The sequence below is a fragment of the Phoenix dactylifera genome, chromosome 3 (assembly GCF_009389715.1).
Source record: "Phoenix dactylifera cultivar Barhee BC4 chromosome 3, palm_55x_up_171113_PBpolish2nd_filt_p, whole genome shotgun sequence".
Taxonomy (NCBI): domain Eukaryota; kingdom Viridiplantae; phylum Streptophyta; class Magnoliopsida; order Arecales; family Arecaceae; genus Phoenix; species Phoenix dactylifera.
The window spans coordinates 18,609,660-18,631,229 of record NC_052394.1 but is presented as its reverse complement, the minus strand read 5'-3'; the positions used below and the strand labels follow the sequence as shown (position 1 = coordinate 18,631,229).

The window sequence follows — 21,570 nt, the reverse complement described above, 5'->3', positions numbered from 1 at the left end:
CCGGAAATAACTTTCCTTTTTGGTACACAACATTGTCTACTCCATGCCATCTCATTCCCTCTGTGCATCATGAACATACCAAAATGAAAATTATTGAGGTTGTTTCAACTTTTTCTCGCTTTTCAAAAAGTGGACCCTTTCAAAAGCGGAAACTAAAAATTTGAGCCACAGCCCGGGCACATCCCCCTGAAATTCAAAGGGAGGAAAAATCTTTTTTCTTATCGGACGCCAGACCCAATTTTCAAATCCGCCCTGATCCCCTTTTCGGGCCCGCCCGTTCGTTTGGCTCCCTTTCTCCCTCCATCGCCTCCGGTAGATCGATCCCCCCTTCTCCCTTCGAATCCAAATTATTAAACACATATACAGACGCATATATATATATATATATAAAGCTTATATAAATTCGAACGATCGGTTCGAAAGAATTCCCCCAGCTTCTCCAAAACCCTCTGCCGGTCCCTTGGAGCTTCTCCCTAGGGTTTCCCCTCCCCCGGCCTTGTCCGGCGCTTCTTGGGGGAGCTTCGAGCGCGAGATAGCGATTCCGGGGCTCGTCTCGCCGCCGGCCGCTGGTAGACGTGATTGGGCTCTGCTGGCGCCGGGATTTGGTACGGTTCCTCGTGGTGTTTTGGAATTTCTTGGGTGGTGGTGGGAGGATGGAGGGGAGGAGGATCTCCGTCAGCCCGCGGCCCTGCAGCGGGCGGAGGATCTTGGCGCGGAAGAGGCCGCGGGCGGACGGGTTCGTGAACAGCGTCAAGAAGCTCCAGCGCCGGGAGATCAGCTCCAAGAGGGACCGCGCGTTCAGTATGAGCAACGCCCAGGAGAGGTTCCGGAATATCCAGCTGCAGGTCAGTTTTTTAGGGCTTGTTCTTGGCCTCTATGCTTTTTTCTTGGTGCCCTTTCAAGTTGTCTCCTTCCTTTCAGATAGTTTAGTTGTAAGATGAAGTTTATAGTGATACCAGGCTGTGTCTCTTGCCTAGGGCATAGTTCTTGATCGCTAGTTGGAAACTGGTTACAAGAAGTGTTCACCTTAGAACCCTGATTCGTTACCGATATTTGTAAAGAGACCTCAATAAACCAAGAAACCATCATCTTTATGACCTATACTTCAGTGGGGAGTCAACATGCTGTAATTCCAAGTCCATTTCTGGATATTATGTTGGATATATAGGTCATGCCCCGATTAGACATATTTGGAGGTGACATCCTTATTCTGTTTTTTCATGGATTCTTTATAACTCATTCTTGTTATATTTGACAGGAGATTTTGAGGATAGTCTAAGATAAATGCAGAATACTAAATCCTGTTAGGGTTGACATTTTTGAATGAGCAGATATGTTCAGCAATATAAAAGGCATATAAGATTTTCAATTTCTTGTTGAACAATACGTAAAAGATTTTTTCCAAGTCTGATGCAGATTATAGGGAGGCCGAGGAGCAACACTGATAGCAGATGAAATAGGACCATAATAGATGCTTGAAAACTTGATTGTTTGAGCGATTGAATAGACTAGTAAGAAATAATTGGTGCGAATCCAGTTATGTATCTGATACTCTGATACTCTTATGCGCTGGGGTTTAAATTCTATATCTCCTTGTTGGTTGAGATATGAATATGACTGTCTCCGGATGGAGCAACCTGCTATCCTATTAGCTAAAAGGGTGTTTCAGTGCATGAGGCTCCCACAATTGTGGAGTCGGCAGTTGGAGGGGTTAGATGTACTCATCCTTATACCTGCATGCGGAGTTGTTTCCGTGTTTTGAAGTCATGACACATGTGTCATAATAGAGCAACTTTATCATTGTGCTAAGGTCCTTCTTCCAATATCCTACTAGTTATTAACAATAAATTTAAGCATTAATATAGCTACTGGTTTTTTCTCTGTGTATTCTGGTTGCACTTCTTACTTGTCAGATCACAAATCCCAACTTCCCAAGATTGCAATATTTACTTTAAAAGACACACCAAGTTACATTCAGTCTGCAACAAATTAATCTCCTAAATAAGCAACAAATTAAATATCATGAAAATTATTTAATTTGAACTTAGGACCTTAAAATGCTTTGAAACAGCAATTGTAGATTCATGGTGGCCCCGTTTATTTAGAATAATTTGTAGCTTGGTCTTTCTCATCGTGTGAAGGATAACTATGATGGGATGAATAACTTTGTTGCTTTTTCTCTCCTTCACAGTGACATGCCACAGTCTTCCCTTTTTGAGAAGCCAAGCACCTTATGCGCGTTCCCTTCTTTTAGATACACATTCCTTTTGTCGCTTTTCTTCATCTATCTTATTGTAATTTTCTACATATCAATTTTTTTTCTTGGCCTAGAGTGTTGACTGATTTGTCTTTTTACACTTCCTGCAAATCAAATGCCAAGAGACCAGACTAACCATTGTGTAGATCATATCTTGGGTCTCTTTTTCTTAGCCTTAAATATGAAAGAACCACCCCTCCACTAGTGGTTGCTGTTGCATGATTCTAGTTCTGGTAATTTTAGTGGTTTTCTCAATCATTTGATAGGCAATCCTTTAGTGCTGAATGCTGGAATGATCATAAAGATTGCATGTCTTTGGTTTGCCTGAGCAAGAAAATTCCATTGTTGCGGTTTGAAGTTTGAATATATAAGCAAACAAGTATCCTCCTCAACTTGGGTTTGAGACTCCATTCCAATAAAACAGTATTTGACTCTTTGCCATTGTGAGCGAAGGACCAATTTACAGGTTGCTATCTTAAATTAAGCAATAGGACATCCCATATCTGCTTGGAATTTTGGCCCTCCAACAGAAATAGTTAATGTCCTTGGTATTCTGTTAACATACAGGGCATGAATCCAAAGGAAATGATGTTTTAGAGTTAGCAGGCAGCATGCCACATAGGGTTTCAATACAAAAACCCTGATTTCTTCTACCACCTTTATTTTTCAGAGCTGGCACTAACTAGCCTATCTGTCATGTTTGACAAGATGTAATTCCTTGGGTTTCCTAAACGTAGAGATGGATTTAACTAGTTTCTAGCCCACAGGGGTGGAGGCCTAAGACCATTAGTCAACGACCTTTAAAATTGCTTTAGGGGATGGGTAAGCTCAAAATCTTCCGAATGAGAGCATCAAACATCTCCATTAACGATTCATTATTTTATTTATAAAATCAATCATAAGACCTGACCCTTAGCTTGGAAGTTACTTACATTGGGCATATTAAGGTAGGCTTGTGATTTACGGGAGTTACAAAAGGCCAAGTGCAATCACTGATATCAGAGGCCTGCTCATTGCTAGCATTGTAAACAAATCCTCTCACATTTTGGTAAGACAGTTTAATAAGGCTTGCTGGCACCAAGAAGAGTTAAACAAATCTTTGAAGGATGATATTTAGATTTTAATCAGTTGGTCTGAAAAAATCATGGTTTTCAAGAAGCTTGATCCCACAGCTGTTCATCATAACTATCTTGGCCTATCATATTTTGAGTGGCCAGCCCATTTTAGACCTTGGCATGATGAGTTCACTATAGCCACCAGAGTGTAACTCATGCTGGCAGTCACTTTTTGCCAAAATAAATAGTCTAATAATCTTTGCCATGCTGTCTAAAATACCATCACAGATCCAACTGGTTGTCATTCTATTGTTAGATATATTGTTGGGCACAGGGTTTACAAAGTAACCTGCCCATGAAGATAAACGGCAATTTTGCTTCCAAGAAGCCAGCCTGCTGTTAATCCAATCAACAATTTCAAAAAGGTCCTTCCTGACGACTTGGGGTACTAGCAAAATTAGCCCCTAGATACAACGTAATAGGAGAATCCTTTTGGGGGCCAAGGTTGCAAGAGACCAACCTTTTGAGTCTAGGAGAGAACCAAATAGGATAAGGTTAGCCTTGTTCACTCTTTGGTCGGTAAGTTGGTTATAATTATCCAAGACATCATTAATTTACATTGCAATCATGGATTGCTGCCTTGGTCATGATAAGCACATCTGCATACAAGAGATGGTGAAAACAAGCAGGTCACTAAAGTGAATATGACAAATATAACCAGTATTTACTTGAACACGAAACAGTTTAGTAAGGACTCGAGCACATAAAACAAATAGGTAAGCAAAAGGAGACACTCTGTCTTATGCCTCTATTAGGATATATCTGCATAGCAGCTTTACCATTGATAAGGAGGGAAACCAAGGTTAATTGCCTAATCTAGTCGGCGTACTAGGCCATGACATTTATATATGTAAACACCTTAAACAACTAAGCTTATCATAATATGTTTTTTTTATCAATCTTAAGTGGCATTTAAGGTATCTTATAAACCAAGAGTTGCATAAAAATGGAGAATCTCCTGCAGGACCATAATATTCTTGATAATTTCTTTTCCAAGCAACGAAAGTGGATTGCTTATGGTCAGTCAGGTTGGGCAAAAAAGGCATAAGCTGGTCAACCAAAAGTTAGCAAAAACTGCATGTTAAACATTGCATAAGGAGATGGACCTTTTATTCTGAACCTTTTGGAGGCTGGTTGTTTAATGATAAGAACCAAATGGGTCTTGTTCCAGTTAGCCCAAAGTTATGGATGTTCCTGAAAATGAAGGATCGTCTTACATAAATCTTGGCCCAGAATGTCCCAATGTCACATATAAAATCTAGCATGATAACCATCCTGCCCTAGATTCTTCATGGGCAGCATGGACTAGTGAGCCTGTTTTTTTTGGATGGTGAAAGGTCTGGTAAGTTGTTTATGTGACAAACTTAATTTCTATTATGATAGCTAAGACCAGTTGTCATTCATGACATCATGTTCCTTATTCGCCTAATGATCAGAATAGAAATTCATGAACTCATTCTCAGTCAAATTAGGTTCAGTCACCTAGTTCAGATTGTCTCATCTAATGATGTTGATGGAGTCATGGAGGCAATGAAGTTCGGGAGTTATATTGAAAGAACTTAGTGTTTGCATTGGTATCTGTTATCCATTTCTGTGCCTGCACCTATGCATGAACTTGTGCATGCGTATGTGATAGTTGTATGAATAAAACAATCATGAACATCATGTTGGCATGGCCCAATGCTGGATCAGCATTGGTTAAATTTTGTATAATAATTTGAAGACCATGTTTTGTGTGCTATGATGCAAGGGTTGTGAAATTGGGTGTGCGTCTCCATGCTCTCAATTTTTCTCATTTTTGTGCATCACTGTATCATTCAAAAAAGTTCACTTGCATTACATATGGAGGATATGCTGAGATAACAAATTATTGATTTGTTGTTGCATTAAATACATGTTTAATAACCCCTGTTTGCTGTCATTTGCTGTTCTATTGATACTAAAGATTGTGCCTCTCTTTTGGGTGTTTCTGTGCGCAACATTGCATTCATGCATGCATGCATGAGAGCAAGCATGGGATGAGAAGAACATGTTTATGCAGTCATGATAAACATCATAGTTTTAGGCATAATATTAGTCCAACAGTACTCATAAATAGTTCTCCTACAATAGTTGGCTGCCCAATCTGCAAGACTATTGGCTTTCTAGTAAACATGTAGAATCTTGTTTTTTCTTTGCAGTCAAATATGACCTTGGTCATCCAAAGGATTGGCTCTCTACCTTTCAAAAGGTTGTGCTATGTGGTTGACTATGTCATCTTTAATATTCTGTGTTTTTTAACTTTTAGGAGGAGTTTGACACACATGATCCCAAGGAACTCTGGTCTCAGTTGCCTTTTTTGAGGAAAAGGTCAAAGATTATTGAGATAGTTGCTGCCCGGGACATTGTTTTTGCTTTGGCACAATCAGGGATCTGTGCTGCATTTAGCAGAGGTTGGCATTACTTAATCACATTCTTGGGCACTATGCTTTCTGAGATTTGCATTTATAACAAATTTTCTTGAACTTATAACAGATACAAACCAAAGAATTTGCTTTCTGAATGGAAGTCCTGACGAAGTCATTCGCAGCTTGTTTTATAACAAGAATAATGATTCACTAATCACTGTGTCAGTCTATGCCTTTGAGAACTTCAGCTCTTTGAAATGCAGATCAACCAGAATTGAGTGCGTGCAACACCTTCTGTCTTATTCATTTAGTCATCATGTATGTGTCATTAATTACTCTGATTATTCGTTCAACTGCTTCCAGGTATATCCGGAGGGGAATGCCAGATGCTGGTTTTCCTCTCTTTGAGTCAGAATCATTAAAATGGCCTGGTTTTGTTGAGTTTGATGATGTAAATGGGAAGGTTCTTACTTATTCTGCCCAAGACAGGTGATTTAAGCTTGTTCAATATCAACAAATGAGGCCATGAAACTGTTTTTTGATGTTTATCTTCAATTTTGTTTAAAATCAGCATTTACAAGGTGTTCGACTTGAAAAACTACACGCTGTTGTATTCCATATCAGATAAGAATGTCCATGAAATTAAGATCAGGTCAGCCTCTCTCTCCCTCACTTTTCTGTGCTCAGTATTTACTTACCTAAAGAGCTGATAAGAATGCATGTCGGTTTTCTAGAAAATCTAACATGCTGCATCTGGATATTTTTAATTTCAAGTTCATGATCATGTCCTTCATTCAAAACCTTATATTTGGAGAACCTGAGTCTTATTTGGGTAATGTTTGGTTGGTACAATGGTCAAAAGTCACATAAATGTAAGATGATTGGGAGGATGAATCCGTGAACTTGAAATATTCTACTTAAAATAGAAATTTATAGTTCCATGATTTTATAGATTCTTCAATTTTTCAGTATACAATCAAACACCCAATTGTATGGACTCATAAACTGTAATTTCAGGAAACATGAAAATTCACCAAATATCAGGATTTGTGGTACATTGGGCATACTTATTAAATAAGAAAAAATTGTGATATTGTGCTTTAATGTTATTTTAGGCTTCTATCTTGAAGTTGCCATTTTTATTCTGATTCAATTTTGTAGCCTCAAAATGTTCTCTTATTCTAAATAAGTCTTTAGCTGTCTTTACATACCATTTCTACATTCAACATTCAACAAATTCTTCTCCCTTTTTTTTAAAAAATCTGGAACAATATATGGAGATGTGTAGCATCTGACCTAACAAGATTTAATATCCTACCTAGGGTTCTGTAGTTGTTATGTTGCTTCTGTACCGACCTCCACTTCCTAATGCTTCCAAGCCTTGTTTATAGATTATTGTTCTTTGTTAATTTGATTTGTTAAAAACAATCTTAGTCTGACTATAATTGCATTATTTGTTGTCGCATTTTCTTTCGAATCCCTATACCATATATTTTTTGGAAAATAGATCAGCTAGTAAGTATTCTTATCATACCGTAAGGTATCATATCATTTAACACAAATGCTTCTTCAATGTTTTTGAATCCCAACCTTTCTGAGCCCTGCTTTCTCACTCCACCACAAGAGTCTGCTTCAGTGTCTACTCTCTGCTTAAGCAACTAGCTTTTAAGCCATAAAATCATTAATTTTCTTCATGCATGTTGGTTCACTTCTATTTGTCCTTCTGGATTTTGCTCTATTCATTTCATTGCTTAAGTTTAGACAATTTGAATGAGAATGTAGGTAAAGGGGGATTTCATTAGGTCAGGTGCTAGGTTACTCCTCTGTCTTTTATGCGCTCTTACCTATTTGATCTAGAGGTTCCAGGTTGAAGCAATCAAGTGAATCTTGCCAATTTACTAACAAGTCAGCAAAAGAAGCTTGCTCAATGGTGATTTTGGCTAGTGATGTTGAGCGATTATTTCAGTAGAGGCTACTCCTTTATTGTGTTTGAGTACTACTTCTATGGTAATGAGAACTTTTATACTCAGACACTCCATTTTTTCGACTTTTGGGATTGTTGACCCTTTGAATACTTGTACATGACACGACGTGGTATGACATGGCTAGACACTTCATCTTGAAGTGAACTGCTTGCTCAACAAAAAGTGAAGATGCTTGGGATCTTTTTTTTGTCTGGGACTTTTAGTTTCACATGCTAGAGGACTCAACAAAGTGTCATTAAATTTTTAATATAAAGTTATCACAAATATTTATCAACTAAAGCATCTTAAGACAACTTATGTTACCGTACAACTACTGAAGGAATAACAAGTAACATAAGTTCCAATCTGACTAAAATAAACTTAAAGGATGCCTCTATATTGCATGTGTATGTACACTACAATTGTACATGCATATTTTTACTCATACACTCATATATATGTTATTAAACTCATATATGCTCTATCCTTATGCCTAGATGTTTTTGAGGCCTGCTATGTCTGACACTTGTGGATGCTTCGTCACCTGACTAGTGCCAAGTAACATCCAGAAACTCTTCCCATCACATTCACAAGTTCCCCATTGCAATAATTTCAAACGATGTTTTTGTTCTTGGAATCTTTCAAGATGAAACTTTATCTTTTATCACCAAAATTGAGGAATATGTGACCCTTGCCATTTTGCTTGTGGTTGATAGGTAAAGAAGTATTGCAACACTATAATGTCTGAGTTTTGTCTACAGACTCTACAGTAGACATTCTTGTTATCAATTTAGAAGGAACATGAAACACTAAAACTGATCTTCTGTTATAGAATATTGTAGCCCAGGCTACCAAGAAAGCAAAAGAAAGAAAAAAGAATATCAGGTACCATAAATTACTCTCTCTCTCTCTCTCTAGGGAGCTTACCAAAGGAAAGTGATTGGTGAACCTTTAGGCATGAAGCATGGACATGTGTATGGGATACAGATTTGACATGATGGACATGTTGATAAGTTGATCTAGTCATTTGAATATTGCAATATGGTGACTAAAGCAGGATGTGGCGTTCCTCGGGAAACTAAAACAATAATTTTTTTAAAAAAGTTTGTTATATAATTGTCACTTCTGGATATATTTTGAAATATTGTTTATTCGCATTCTGCACATGGTGTGTGTTTATTGTTTAGGTTGTTTACACTGGAAATCTGTAATGCCTGCAAAACCCATTATCCTTAGAACTTTGTTTGTACGGTGAGTGGTTTTCTTCTTATTTTCCTTCTATAGATTTGTTGAGATATTTATTCCTTGCCCTGCATCTGGATTTGTTCTCGCACCCGCTCTTGGTTCGAGGTGCTAAGGATGGTAACAGGACTGTATGGATCTAAGGATGGTATCTATTATTACTGTTGTCATAATTGCTGTTGTTACTGTTACTATTACAGCTACTGCAATGATTATCACTTTTGTTATTTTCATTGTTAAACAGAATGCAGTTTAGATGAATGCTTCAAGGAACTTGTACCAGCAAGATTTTCTGCAAAACACTTGATTATAATTTTAGTGCATTCCCTTGCAAAATGTCAAGTAAATTAATTTTCCGTATTCTCTGTCTTGTTACAGCCCTGGGATAATGTTGTTGATATTTAACAGAAACAACAGCCATGTCCCTCTCAAAATTCTTTCTATTGAGGATGGGACTGTTCTAAAATCCTTTAACCATCTTCTTCACCGGAACAAGAAGGTGGACTTTATTGAACAGTTCAATGAAAAGCTTCTTGTGAAACAGGAAAATGAGAACCTCCAAATTCTTGATGTAAGATTCTCATCGTTTCCCAAGTATATGAGGTTTTTGTAAATTGATCTGCTATCAATCTCCTGTATCTGTAACTCTCTGGCATTACATGTAGGTCCGAAACTCTGAATTAACTGAAGTAAGCAGAACGGAATTTATGACTCCATCGGCATTTATCTTTTTATATGAGCTACAATTGTTTTTGACATTTCGGAATCGTTCAGTGGCAGTTTGGAATTTTCGAGGTGAACTAGTTACCTCGTTTGAGGACCACCTGTTGTGGCACCCTGATTGTAATACGAACAATATCTATATCACCAGTGACCAGGATCTCATAATTTCTTACTGCAAAGCGGATGCTGATGAATCATCGCCAGAAGGCAATGGTAATGTTCATATGCCTCTTCTTTGGACATGTAAAAGTATTTTTTGTGTTAGCTGAAAATCTTAATGGTTCTGCTAAAATATTTTAGGTGTTACCTGTTACTTGGTACCTGCATTTTTGTATTAAAATTTTATTTGCCATCATGTAGCGTTACTGAACTAGTAAAACAATATGTCTACACCTGCTTTTCCTAGCTTAGAATGTTTGAAGTGGAACTTAAAAAGTCTTCTGATTACCTTTTGCATCTGAAATGCTTGTGGAGCACCACATGCAGCCTGCTACACAGATCTCTTTTCTCATGTTTTAGAATCCAAACAAAGCAGCTGTCTGAGTTTGTGATTTTCCTTTTGAGTGCTGGATTATCTGGCATCTATGGTGACCTTTCATTATTTAAGGAGTCAAGGAAAAACTGAAATTATAACTTGACAAAATGTTGCGCTATTGATACAACCATGGAAGAAATTCTGCTCATTTTTCTCCTGATAATCTTATATTGTTGCTTTCTTTGTTAAGCATACGAGCAATTTACTGACTTTAGTATGAGCTAAATTGTAATAGAGTGGTCAACTGCACTTACTCTATTACCTGGCTTTTAAAAGCTTACTTCCCTCGCCTCCATCAAACATTTAATGCAAGTACCTCTGGTACCAGTGATTTTTTTTTAAAATATTGCATGCATAGTCTGTTTTGGAGCCACTCATGTTTTTCTCCCCACTTGAAGCATGAAATTGGAGTTCGCATCACGATTTTTTCACCAATGGGCAGAAGGTCCTGGATTAGTTTGTACTGGCATTAACATTAAGCTTTCAGTTTGTCCATAATTTGATGCATTTATTCTATCTGAGCGGTTTTTCTTTACAATCATACTTAGAAACAATTAATGGTAATAAATAGAAAAGGCAGTATTCAGTTTTTTTTCCAACATTATGCTTGAAGTCCTGGGACATGAAACAATCTTTGTTAAATATTCAGTACTGCATCTTTGGACTCTTGTTTATGCTTTTGCTAATTTGATTGTCTTTTAAGCAGTTGGCTCCATTAACATTAGCAACATCTTGACTGGGAAATGCCTAGCAAAAATCCGAGCAAGCAGCTTAAGCAAATGCCCTCGTTCTTCTAGGTTCCGAAACACAGTTTCAGAAGCCTTGGATGACATAACTGCTCTGTATTATGATGAAGATCGAAATGAGATATATACTGGCAGTAGACAGGGCCTTGTTCATGTTTGGTCCAACTAATGAGATCTAAGCACTCAAACAGATCACTGATGTAGCACAGTTTATTGCTGATTGGATTGCTGACCTCCCTTTGGTGACGACACCGCAGCATTGTATCATGATATGCTTGTAGCTTTACCTTTTATTTCATCATGTCATTTGTTCCAGGACTCTGATCTAAATGTGTCTCTATTTCATATAGAGATGATCCCCTTTTTTTTGCAAGAATTTTATGTATTCCAGCCTGGAGAATTGGTAAATAGGAATAGTGTGTTAGGCAATATGTTATTCATTGTACTGCAATCGTTTTTATCTTTCTGATATAAGAGGCCTGTGAGTGATGATAAACTATATTAGCAGGGTGAAGTCCTTCAACATGCCAAACCTTTATGTGGGATGAAATAAATTTAGGACATGTTTGATTGGCAGTAGTTGGTTGGAATTGCAATGAAATAAACCTTTATGTTTAGTTGGGAGGGAATTTTATTTCTATTCTGATCCTAGGGGACTATGATAATCCAATCCATTCCGATTTCAGTCTTGGTTGTGAACTAAATGCATTCTTAAATTTCTTCCCTAAGGTGGTTTGGTGGAGGGAACCAGGACGGTGTTTCTAATCGGATGGTTTCTTATTCGGGTAAGTTGTAGCTTGCTTGACTAAGCTCTAATTGGGTTTTTGGGTGCAGAAGAGTGAGCCACGAATTAGATTTGTCATTTAAGATGGGTTTGTCTGTTTTTTTTCTTTTTTCTTTTTTCTTTTTAATTTTGAAAGTGTCGGAAAAGAGATAAAGGACACGTTGTAAATGAGACATCTCGGACAATTCTGTTCGGTCAATGAGGCCGAACAAAAGTACCCATTGATATGCATAAGCCACATTTTCGGATAAAGTTACCCATGGCCATTTATAGCCGTTTGGAAGGTCATTGACTATGGCCTTTTTTTTTTGTTTGTCTCCATCTGCGCTGTACATACAACTTTGTTCATTCCCTTCTTATGGTTTCTTTATATTTTTGAGTAAAATTCCACTTTATGATGGTATTGCACGAACGTGGCTCTCAAATCAGTGTACGCTACTGCGTGAATTGGGGAAATGAAAAGCAAAATAAAATTATACGGAATGGCAGCTATCGTTCCTCTAATCTGTGTATTCAGGTTACACCACCGACGTTCAAATTTGTGCTGCACCCAATTCAAAAAATTCCACGCCTGAAACTCTCAGTCCTCAAACCTTGAAAGGTTGAGGATCAGATGCTGTCCTATGGGGTGAAAATCTACTTCTCAAAGTGTGTTTATCCTATGGGCTACAAATAAACCCATACGGGCTAAATTGATTATGTCCTGCAGATTTAAAATAACGTCTGGAGTCCAGACTGGCGTATGCAGGTACATGAACGCTTCAATAAATTGGAGATCTCAGAGAATAAATTATGAACGCACTGAGATCTGGAACCTTAAAGCTGGAGAAGAAAAGGAAAAAGGAAGAAAAGAAAAAAAAAGGCAAAATGAGTGACAGAGATAGTGGCAGACGCTTATATTAACTAAGAAATAATGCACAGGTTAAAGAGGAGTCTAAGCAAACAAATATTTAGGAATTTGAAAATACAAAACACTCGTAACTTAGATCTTGACATTTTTTACGTACCTTTTTTATTGCCCAAGTTATAAATTGCTGCAGTATTTGATGTGCTAATAATATGATGAGAGATATCTTAAACCAAACTTTCAGTGCCTGAGATGACACTTATAAGCATATAAAGCCATCACGACAACAATAACAACAAAATAATACGTCTATCAATCAAAACGTCACATGCTACAGCAACTAGCAAAGTTCCCGCAGACACCAACACAACCCACTCTGTCAGTCAAATCTGGCCTGTGAATGATAGAGCTCCTAGTAAAACCAGTTCCAAGGATACAAAGGCACTAGAATTGTGACTTGTCAAGGCCATCAAAGTAGGGATGTTCCATTGCTGCTTTAGCTGATATTCTGTTAGCTGGGTTATATTGAAGCATTTTCTGCAAGATTTATGAAACAAATTCAGTTCTGAGGAAAGCTTTTTTTATGCAGCATCCAACTGAATGATAAAGCGTTTATGCAATTCACCGAAAAAAAATGCAATAGATCCAGAATAATAAGGGTCTGTTTGGTACTGCTCCTGTTTCTTGTTTTTGCTTTCCAAATCAAGAAAAATGAACTAGATTGAAAGTCTTGTTTTTTCAAATAGTTCATAAAGTATTTAAAACTTTTGAAAGTAAAGATTTATTGCTTTGAAAAAAAGTAAAAATAAAAGCAAGAGATAGCAGAAGTTCTGTGCAAATACTATATTACACTGATTTGTAGAGAAACAAAAACACAAAGACAACAATGATGCCAAACAAGCCCTAAATTATCGGCCCAGGGATGTTCAGCTATGCTTCAGAGATTTATTACTGCCATGCAAGGTTTTCAGTTGGAGAGCAGATTTTACTGGCACCAAAAATAAAAATATAAGATTAAAATGATCATTTGACAATTTCAATTTACTGCTGCTCCCTATTTCAAATCCCTCTTGAGTCATATGCGTCAGTCGGACTAGAGATGTTCCTAAAGCATTCACACAGTAGAATAGGTAGCTCATACAAGACTATTTCTGATCATTTTAAAATTTTAAAGTTAAGTTACTATTAGCAAGTAGATAGCTCCCAAATACCAGGGTTGATAGTTGGCAGATGCTTTTTTTCCCAAATGTCTAGGTCTTATGTGCTGGACTCTCAGAAAGGAACTGGCACCCAAGTTTCCTACTTGTCCGGGTATCTAAGTTCTAACATTGTTAAGAAACTCAGATCCAATTCCAAATATCATCATCTAAGACCAGCCAGAAGGATAATTAACTGAATTAGTTGACCTTTTCGAAAATTCACCATTCATTCAGCCTGGGGAGGATTACAAGACATTTAAATTATTTCAAGACGACAGCATGACCAAAGCAACAGTGAATGTCAAGAAAAGAAGCTTATCCAAATCATCTTTGTGCTAAAACCAGTTCAAAGTATAGTGAACTAATTCATTATCTCTTGGAAAATTCATCATTATCTCAGCCTGGAGGGACTTGTTCAAGGATCTGAATTCTAATCTGAGCCGTTTAAGTTAATTCTGAATTGAAGCATTGAATTACCAATAGAAGGTCAACGCCTTCAGGTTCCAAGGTTGGAACTGCACGTGCCAAGATCTGGGGCTTCCACTGTGGATATTCATGCCAGTCCCGAAGAGAGCTAACTCCAGGCCATTGTTCCTCAGTTGGAGTTCCCAACAACCTTTCAGAGAAAGCATCATGTTAACACAGATAAGCATAATAGCACCAGAATGGATATGCAAAAAATGTTTAAGACAAATCACATGTTAGAATTGCCTCTGTCTAATCCACAATTATAGAAAAGTCGATGCTAAGGTGCCCCTGAGCAGAGTAATAACAAAAATATCAATCTACATTGGCATCTTTCATTCTATTTTAATACCAACCACATGTTACTGTTGCCTCTGTCAAATCCACGTGTATAAAGAAGTCGGTGGGTGAGGTACCTCCGTCATTAACTGTATTCAACTAAATATTTCTTTATGGATTTGAGACGAAAAGGTCGGATGCTTCATCCCATTTCATTTTGTCAGAGTTTTTTGATCAAATCTTTCTCTGACATGATCAATTAAATTCAAGTAAATATACAGAACATTAGTCAAGCAAATCAACCTACTGATAATTAACTGCGAGTTTGCAACTCGATCAATTTTAGTTCTATGTGCCAAAGGAAAGGAGAAATAGGGTTTATGTAGCAACTGTCATTTACGTATTTTGGTTCTACATGCAGTTTATAATATACTAGAAGCAAAGACATGTGCAATGCATGTTGTGAAGAAAAACATAAAGAGATTATGAGAATTAGTTAAAGGAAAATATATTATAGTTTCTACTTAACACTTAAATGTGATTAAAGTCAACTAGCATCCCAAACGTGCAATGCATGTGAGCCAAAAAGACAAATTATTTAGCAGAATTGAGTTGCATCCCACATAAAAGTCATAAAGTCTTACCCTCTTAGAAAGAAAGGGTAATTTGGAAAATATCATATTAGTGGAGATATATAAAATCCTAGAGCAGTTTCTATGTTAGTAACTTTGAAGGTTCCCCTTCTTAGTTTCACCTTTTCTTCTTGTCAGAGATTACTCCTTATATATAGAGTCCAGCTCAAAAAGGGCAGTCCCATAACAGGAGGAGGAAAAGATGAACAAACGCTCTCATATTAAACAAAAGGCTCTCCTATGAAAATAATGATCCCTGCATGCAAAACTTTTGCGGATGGGAGATTGATGAAGTAAGAAGAGGATTGTAAAGTGTTTTTGGTATAAAAGATCATTTTAGATGGTATAATTTTTGCTCAGGTTGAAATGAATTGTCATTTGGTGTTCATTATATGGTATTAAATATGGTAGAGCACAGGTTAATGAGAAAAATGTTAGGAATGTAAACTGAATATGGTAAGTGAAATGGGACGAAGAGAATCATGCAAAATATATTACAAGTTATGGTAGAAAGAATGGGAAAAAAAAACAAGTATGGCACAAGGAGAGAAGGTCAAGTAGATTTTGAAGAGAAGCGACTGACCAAATCTAGATTGACATATCCCAAAAAAAACCTAACAACAGATATAAAAACTTCAGTGCGATACGTGGAAGGCTTAGAAGAAGGGGGAAGAAAGAAGCAACTTGGATAAACATTATCTAATCCTTAGTAATAAATTCTGGAGACCATCCAATTTACATATGCAAAGTTATATCTCAATCCAGTCTGATGTTTTTAATATTTCTGAAACTATTATTTCCAGAACTTGGTATTGCACGGTAACACAGTTACACAATAGAAATATGTTATATCAATGCAAAGGGGAGAGATTCTGTTTTGCTGCAGAGAACCTGAATATGTGAAGCAATTGCTGCAATTCTGAGTCACCAGGGAAAAGAGCTTGTCTCCTCACCATTTCAGCTGCATCAACAGATACACAAATAAGAGATTGGAGATATTGTAGCTCCAAAAGAAAGATTGCAGGATGCAACTGAAGTCATGCAACAATGTTCTATCCTTCTCCAGAAATATCTAAGAGTTTGTCTGGTTGTCTGTCTTAAGTTGATTCAAAACAGAGAATTAAAAAAATGATTTTACATAAAGCAAGATAAAATCTGTTATGTTTTTCATACGACTGATTTGTCAGGTTTTATGCCACCAATGCCTACCATAAGCTGGGATGAAAAATGTAAAGGGTTAAGTTGACAGCCAGTTGTAGAAAGCATGCCAAAACTGTGAAACAGATCCAGATTTGATATTCATGAGCACTAGGGTGTCCCTTGTTTTAGATGACACATCATGAAATCTGATTGTGGTTAGAAGTGGCAAGAAGTGTCTAGGTCGTTACTTGTAAGCTAAAATGCCACATGTGATCTGTTGTGATGAGAATGAGCAAAAAAGCATAAAATGACAACAGAGTAGGCACTACATAGCTTTGTGAATGAGGACTCGTAAAGCAGACCCCAAATGATTGGGGCAACAGTTAATTATTATAGTCATTATGGTTATAACATGTGGGCTTCTCTTAAATGGAGCTGCCGATACTTTTGAGATGCATAATAAAGAGAGCTTGTTTAAAAATAGTTCAGAAGCACGTGGCTCGTCAACTATTGAAGTACTTTGAGGATTTGTATTAATTAGCACACTAGGTCCCAAAGCACTCAAAAAGCACCACAACTCTGTACATAAATAACCAAGCCCCATGATGCAACTTAGGGTGCAGCCAGCAGTTACTCTGACTAGCTGGACTATGTCAAGCTTCGGAGCTAGCACATTTGTGGGTGAAGACATCAACAAGCAAAAAATTCCATAGGGACCATTATCAAATTTTAGCCAGGCTTTTATATTTGTAGTAGAATAATTCTTGTATATTTTCTTATTGTTGAGCCCTATTTCGAGTATGATTCTATATTGGGTTTAATGCCCAAATTAGGGTTAGGGGATCACATGCTATATATATGCATCTAATACATTATATGGGGCAGCCTTTGATATATTAAAAATTTTCATCAAGAGAATGTCCTTCACCAAAATGAAGGATTTTTCAATCCAATTTGCTGCTATTTGTGTATTAATCTCCGAAGTGTATTCTCGTCGTTCAAATTGCCCTTTCTACCTTATCAGCTGCATTAACATATGAGGTCATCAATGTCTAAAAACTTGGTTTCAGTTTCAATCGAGCTCATGGATTTATGATTTCAACAGCTTCAATGGCTTTAGCAGTTTCATTTTAAGTTTCAGAGTTTCTTAAAAAGGAAAAGCAACATAACCAGGAAGAATTATTATATAGTAATTTAAATTACTTTGTGTTACATAGAATTTATATATGTGTAATTTTAACAATTTGAGGCTTTATGTCATATAAGTGAGACTCCTCTAGCATATTAGTATTTTGTACTTTGGATATATAATGTATATAATCTTTCTTCTTGAACTTCAATTTATTAAAAATTTATCATATTGGCAATTGTGAAGATTTTAGTTCCTAGTGCAAATAATTTCTTCCAATTTTTACTAGCACTTGCATAGATGTTGAATTTAGGCACTCTTATTCACTATTCATGGTTAAATGGCTATATAACCAAATAACTATACTGTATAAAAAGAATGTTATTCCTATGAAATTAATTGTATTTAGTTGTTCACACTATTCTTTGTAGAGACAGCAATAAGGGTTTTTTCCAAGAGCTCAACTTGTCAATGTCTTGTTTATTATTATCCATACCTTATATTAACTCAAGAAGATGAAAGAACAACCATTGATAATTCATAATATATAGCCTATATATTCAAGCAAAAAGCTAAATGGCCCCAGTATGATATAAACATAAAAGAAAACTTAAATAAAAGCAAATATATTTGGTTTCCACCAGTTTTGTCTGAAACTGGCAGAAACCACCAAATTAGCTTAGTTTTAGCTGAAACTTAGAACTTTGGAAGTCATTTTCCATTTCGCTAGATTTTATCTCAATAGCAACCATTACAAAAAGGTTTATATAAGCAATCAAAAGCCTTAGAAGTGAAAAAATAAGAATGGAAACACAAGCAGAGTGGTTTTATTGCTCCATATCTATAGTTCACAGAAGATCCATTGGTGGACCCAACAAGGTTAGGTTGCTAGTGAGCAATAAGTGGAGCGATCTATACAACCAAGCCAAAGCCTCAAAAACTAGAAGCGTAAATGGAAACAGAAATGGGGTGATTGCATCTATTGTTCAAAGATGACCTGATAGTAGGCCCAGAAGGTATAAAAACTTTTGTATGAATGATAAATTCTATTATTATCATAGTTTAGAAAAGTACTTTATGTGGATCGAGGACCCAACAAGAGGAGTTGGACTGAGTCTAATAGGAAAAGTAGAAAAGGAATGCTAAAAAAGACTTCTCAAGAAAGTAAGATTAATCTAGCCAAACTGATGTTATCAGAAGCCAAGGCCCAATAGTAACAACAGGAGTAAAACTAGGAACAGAAGTGATCAAGAGCATTTTAATGTTAATTGTTGCAGTTTGTATTAACATTGAATGAGATAGGAGGAAAGGTTTAAAGCATAATTTGACAACAGTTTTTATACCATAATTTCACCGCTTATGAACCTAAGTAAATGGCACGAGAATGCCAATTTAATAGACCTTTGATATGTCCACATACTCTTGCAATTTCAAAACTAAAACAAACTACTGTTTCTAACTTGATCAATTCAATTGTAGCTAAATTGTAAAAATCAAACTTCATTCTCCAAAGGGTGTGGCATGGCATAGCATTAAGTAGTAAAGAATAGATCCAATAGAAGTATAATCTTTTCTGTAGAGATTTTTGAATGGGTAAAGTTGTGTAACTAAAATAACATTTTATGACAGAAACTGCAGCATACCAAATATGCATCCAACTGACCACATATCAACTCCAGTTGAGTAGTGTGTGGTTCCCAACAGAACCTCAGGAGCTCTATACCAAAGCGTGACAATCTACAAACAAAAAAGAATCTAATTCAGCAGAGACCAACTAACAAGCATAAGTAAACAAATGTATCATAGTCAGCCAACGCAGCTAAGAAAAATATCAAAACTAGGTTGAAGTTGATTTCTTGATAAGAAAAAGTTATAAAGGCTGATAATGCAAGACCTCGTGGGTGTAGCTCTTAAGAGGGATGGTAAAGGTTCTTCCTAGCCCAAGATCAGCAATCTTCAAGATTCCTTTCTCTTTGTCAACCAAAAGATTTTGAGGTTTCAAATCCCTGTTTTCATGGTATAACATCATATAGCAGATAATTCCTGCTTGACATATTTGGAAACCGAATCGAGATGAGAATACAACCTGTGAAGCACACCATGGCTATGACAATGGGCAACACCTTTGCACAACTGATATAGAAAGCTCTGTTTTGGAAAAAAAAATGGATCAGTCTGACATGCACAGATCCCAGAAGGGAGGAAAAAAAATAAAAAATTATTCATTGAAATTGCTGCAATGGCCGAAAATTAACTGAAACTCCAAAGAGCAAAACATAACCTTTAAAAGCTAGAATTTGTAAGAATTTCACCGCACATTGTTAAAAGTCATACCAAGTTATGGCGGAGAACCAAAAATCTGGAGAAAAAGTATACATTCACAAAACCCGGAATAGGGACGGCACCTCAAAGTTATTCCCATGAGAAACACTCATCTTTGTTTTTTTTTCTTTTTTTTTTTAAGAAAAAAATTGATTGAATGGATCCCTCGTTTTCTCCTTCACTTGCCAAACTGAACTCATTCAACCACACTAGGAACCAAAGATCCACTAAAATTTGCAGATACCGGGGTTAATTAGGGTTTCAAACAAAAACACCCACTGCACTACCTTATCACTCCAAAACAAACAGAAGTCACATGAGAAAGAGATACGAACCTGAATGACGGACGGTGGAAGAGGCCGGGGGTTGGGCCCCTTCCGGTGGGAATCGACGAACTTCTTGAGATCAGTGTCAAGATACTCAAACACCAGGTAGAGAAGGGGCTTCCCGTTCTTGTCTACGTGCTCCACATCCAACAACCTAGAAAACAATACCGTGAAAACCAAGGAAAAGAACCAAATTTCAATCAGAAAGACAAAAGAAGCCAGAAGAGAAAGATCCGGAATCGAAACGAGACAAGAAAATCAGGATTTTCGAACCGGACGACGTAGATGCTTCGGGAGAGCATCTGGAGGAGGGAGATCTCGCGGAGGGCGGTGGGGGGGATGCCCTCCTCGTCCATCTCGAGGCGAGTCTTCTTGAGGGCCACCAGCTGCCCCGTCGCCTTGTCCTGCGCCTTGTACACCTTCCCGTACGTCCCCTCGCCGACCTTCTCCAGCTTCTCGTACTTCTCCATTCCTCTTCGCCACCTCCAAATCGAATCCCCGCCTCCGCTCCGCAAACACCTAGAAGACCGACCGTCTGAAACCCGAGCAGATGATCGACCGATAGATCGATCTATTGATTCCTTCTTGGAAACAATTCCCGGAGGAGCGAAGCGAAGAGAACCCTAGATCGAGATCCGAGAGCAACTGTGGGGGTTTTGAAACGGAGGCAGAGGAGGGAAAAGGGAGGGACGGTTGAACTTTGCTAAAGGAGTGGGCCGCCGAGAGGGGAGCGGGATGGGCTATCTGGCGCTTTCGGAAGGAGCAGGGGGGTGGGTAAAGAAGCCCAAACCAGAGAGACACTCCAACGGTAACTTTTTTTGAAATTGGAAATGGGTTTGGGATGCAGAAAGCCGTTGTAAACTTGGGGGGGATCCTTGAACGGACAGTATTCATTAGAAAATGGATTTGCAATGGAAAAACAGCATGTTTTTATTGCAATGGCTGTTACGGAGGAAGAAGGTAAATGCTCTATAGAACCCATTATGGGCACACGAAAAGTTTATAGAAAAAGTCTATAGAGCCCGTAATGATTGATTGGCTAACTAATATTACCAACCAATCCTTATAATTGGTAACAAATCTTGGGAATTGTAGAATTGTTTGTGTGCATATAATGAGAGTTCTGCAGCATTACTCGGAGAAGAAAGGCGTTACGCTTGCGTTGTTCTACTGTTATTATTGTACTGTCATGAAAGGGTACTAAATTTCGACCTATTATTAGAAGGAATAAGGGATAGCAATCATCTTGAAATACTATAATAAAGCTAGATGATTGTGATTCTGATTATGAAAAGTATAATATGATATTACTATTATTATAATAATATGGCATCACTGTATAATACTGAAATATTGATGACATAATATTATAGTATTATAACATCAAAACATTAATTTAGTAATAATGTCATGATATGTTTTTAAGTGAATTACAAGGTGTATCATGGAGAAGGAGAAGGGGAACAGCGGTCAATTTT

At 37.2% G+C, this 21,570-nt stretch overlaps 2 protein-coding genes across 3 annotated transcripts; one reads left to right on the top strand and one right to left on the bottom strand.

Annotated features, from left to right (window-relative positions):
* The first annotated feature begins 228 nt into the window (after positions 1-228).
* On the top strand, positions 229-11,420 carry LOC103717871. Of its 2 annotated transcripts, XR_003387661.2 has the most exons (9): positions 229-845; positions 5,660-5,804; positions 5,887-6,037; positions 6,123-6,248; positions 6,331-6,411; positions 9,344-9,536; positions 9,631-9,654; positions 9,740-9,901; positions 10,930-11,420. XR_003387661.2 is itself a non-coding variant. In XM_008806412.4 (8 exons), the coding sequence occupies exons 1-8, from the start codon at positions 654-656 to the stop codon at positions 11,136-11,138; spliced, it is 1,368 nt and encodes a 455-aa protein (XP_008804634.1). In that variant the 5' UTR covers positions 239-653; the 3' UTR covers positions 11,139-11,420. The 2 variants fall into 2 exon arrangements, 1 of the variants encoding a protein (XP_008804634.1); XM_008806412.4 differs by having other exon boundaries at positions 239-845; positions 9,631-9,901.
* A 1,315-nt stretch (positions 11,421-12,735) lies between these two features.
* LOC103717872 (cyclin-dependent kinase B1-1) lies at positions 12,736-20,859 on the bottom strand. The gene is made up of 8 exons (XM_008806415.3): positions 20,366-20,859; positions 20,102-20,246; positions 19,531-19,592; positions 19,339-19,450; positions 19,088-19,181; positions 16,067-16,136; positions 14,277-14,415; positions 12,736-13,137 (listed from the first exon to the last, which is right to left on the bottom strand). Exons 1-8 carry the CDS (start codon positions 20,560-20,562, stop codon positions 13,045-13,047), a joined length of 912 nt encoding a protein of 303 aa, XP_008804637.1. The 5' UTR covers positions 20,563-20,859; the 3' UTR covers positions 12,736-13,044.
* Positions 20,860-21,570: the final 711 nt, after the last annotated feature.

What these genes read in the sequence shown, in the direction of transcription:
- LOC103717871 (XM_008806412.4), top strand. Translation starts at nt 654, where the DNA reads ATGGAGGGGAGGAGGATCTCCGTCAGCCCGCGGCCCTGCAGCGGGCGG. An exon ending in TCCGGAATATCCAGCTGCAG is followed by an intron (nt 846 to 5,659) that starts GTCAGTTTTTTA and finishes TTTAACTTTTAG; the next exon opens with GAGGAGTTTGACACACATGA. An exon ending in ACTTATTCTGCCCAAGACAG is followed by an intron (nt 6,249 to 6,330) that starts GTGATTTAAGCT and finishes GTTTAAAATCAG; the next exon opens with CATTTACAAGGTGTTCGACT.
- LOC103717872 (XM_008806415.3), bottom strand. Translation starts at nt 20,562, where the DNA reads ATGGAGAAGTACGAGAAGCTGGAGAAGGTCGGCGAGGGGACGTACGGG. An exon ending in CGAAGCATCTACGTCGTCCG is followed by an intron (nt 20,247 to 20,365) that starts GTTCGAAAATCC and finishes ATTGTTTTCTAG; the next exon opens with GTTGTTGGATGTGGAGCACG. An exon ending in TTAAGAGCTACACCCACGAG is followed by an intron (nt 19,182 to 19,338) that starts GTCTTGCATTAT and finishes TTTTGTTTGTAG; the next exon opens with ATTGTCACGCTTTGGTATAG.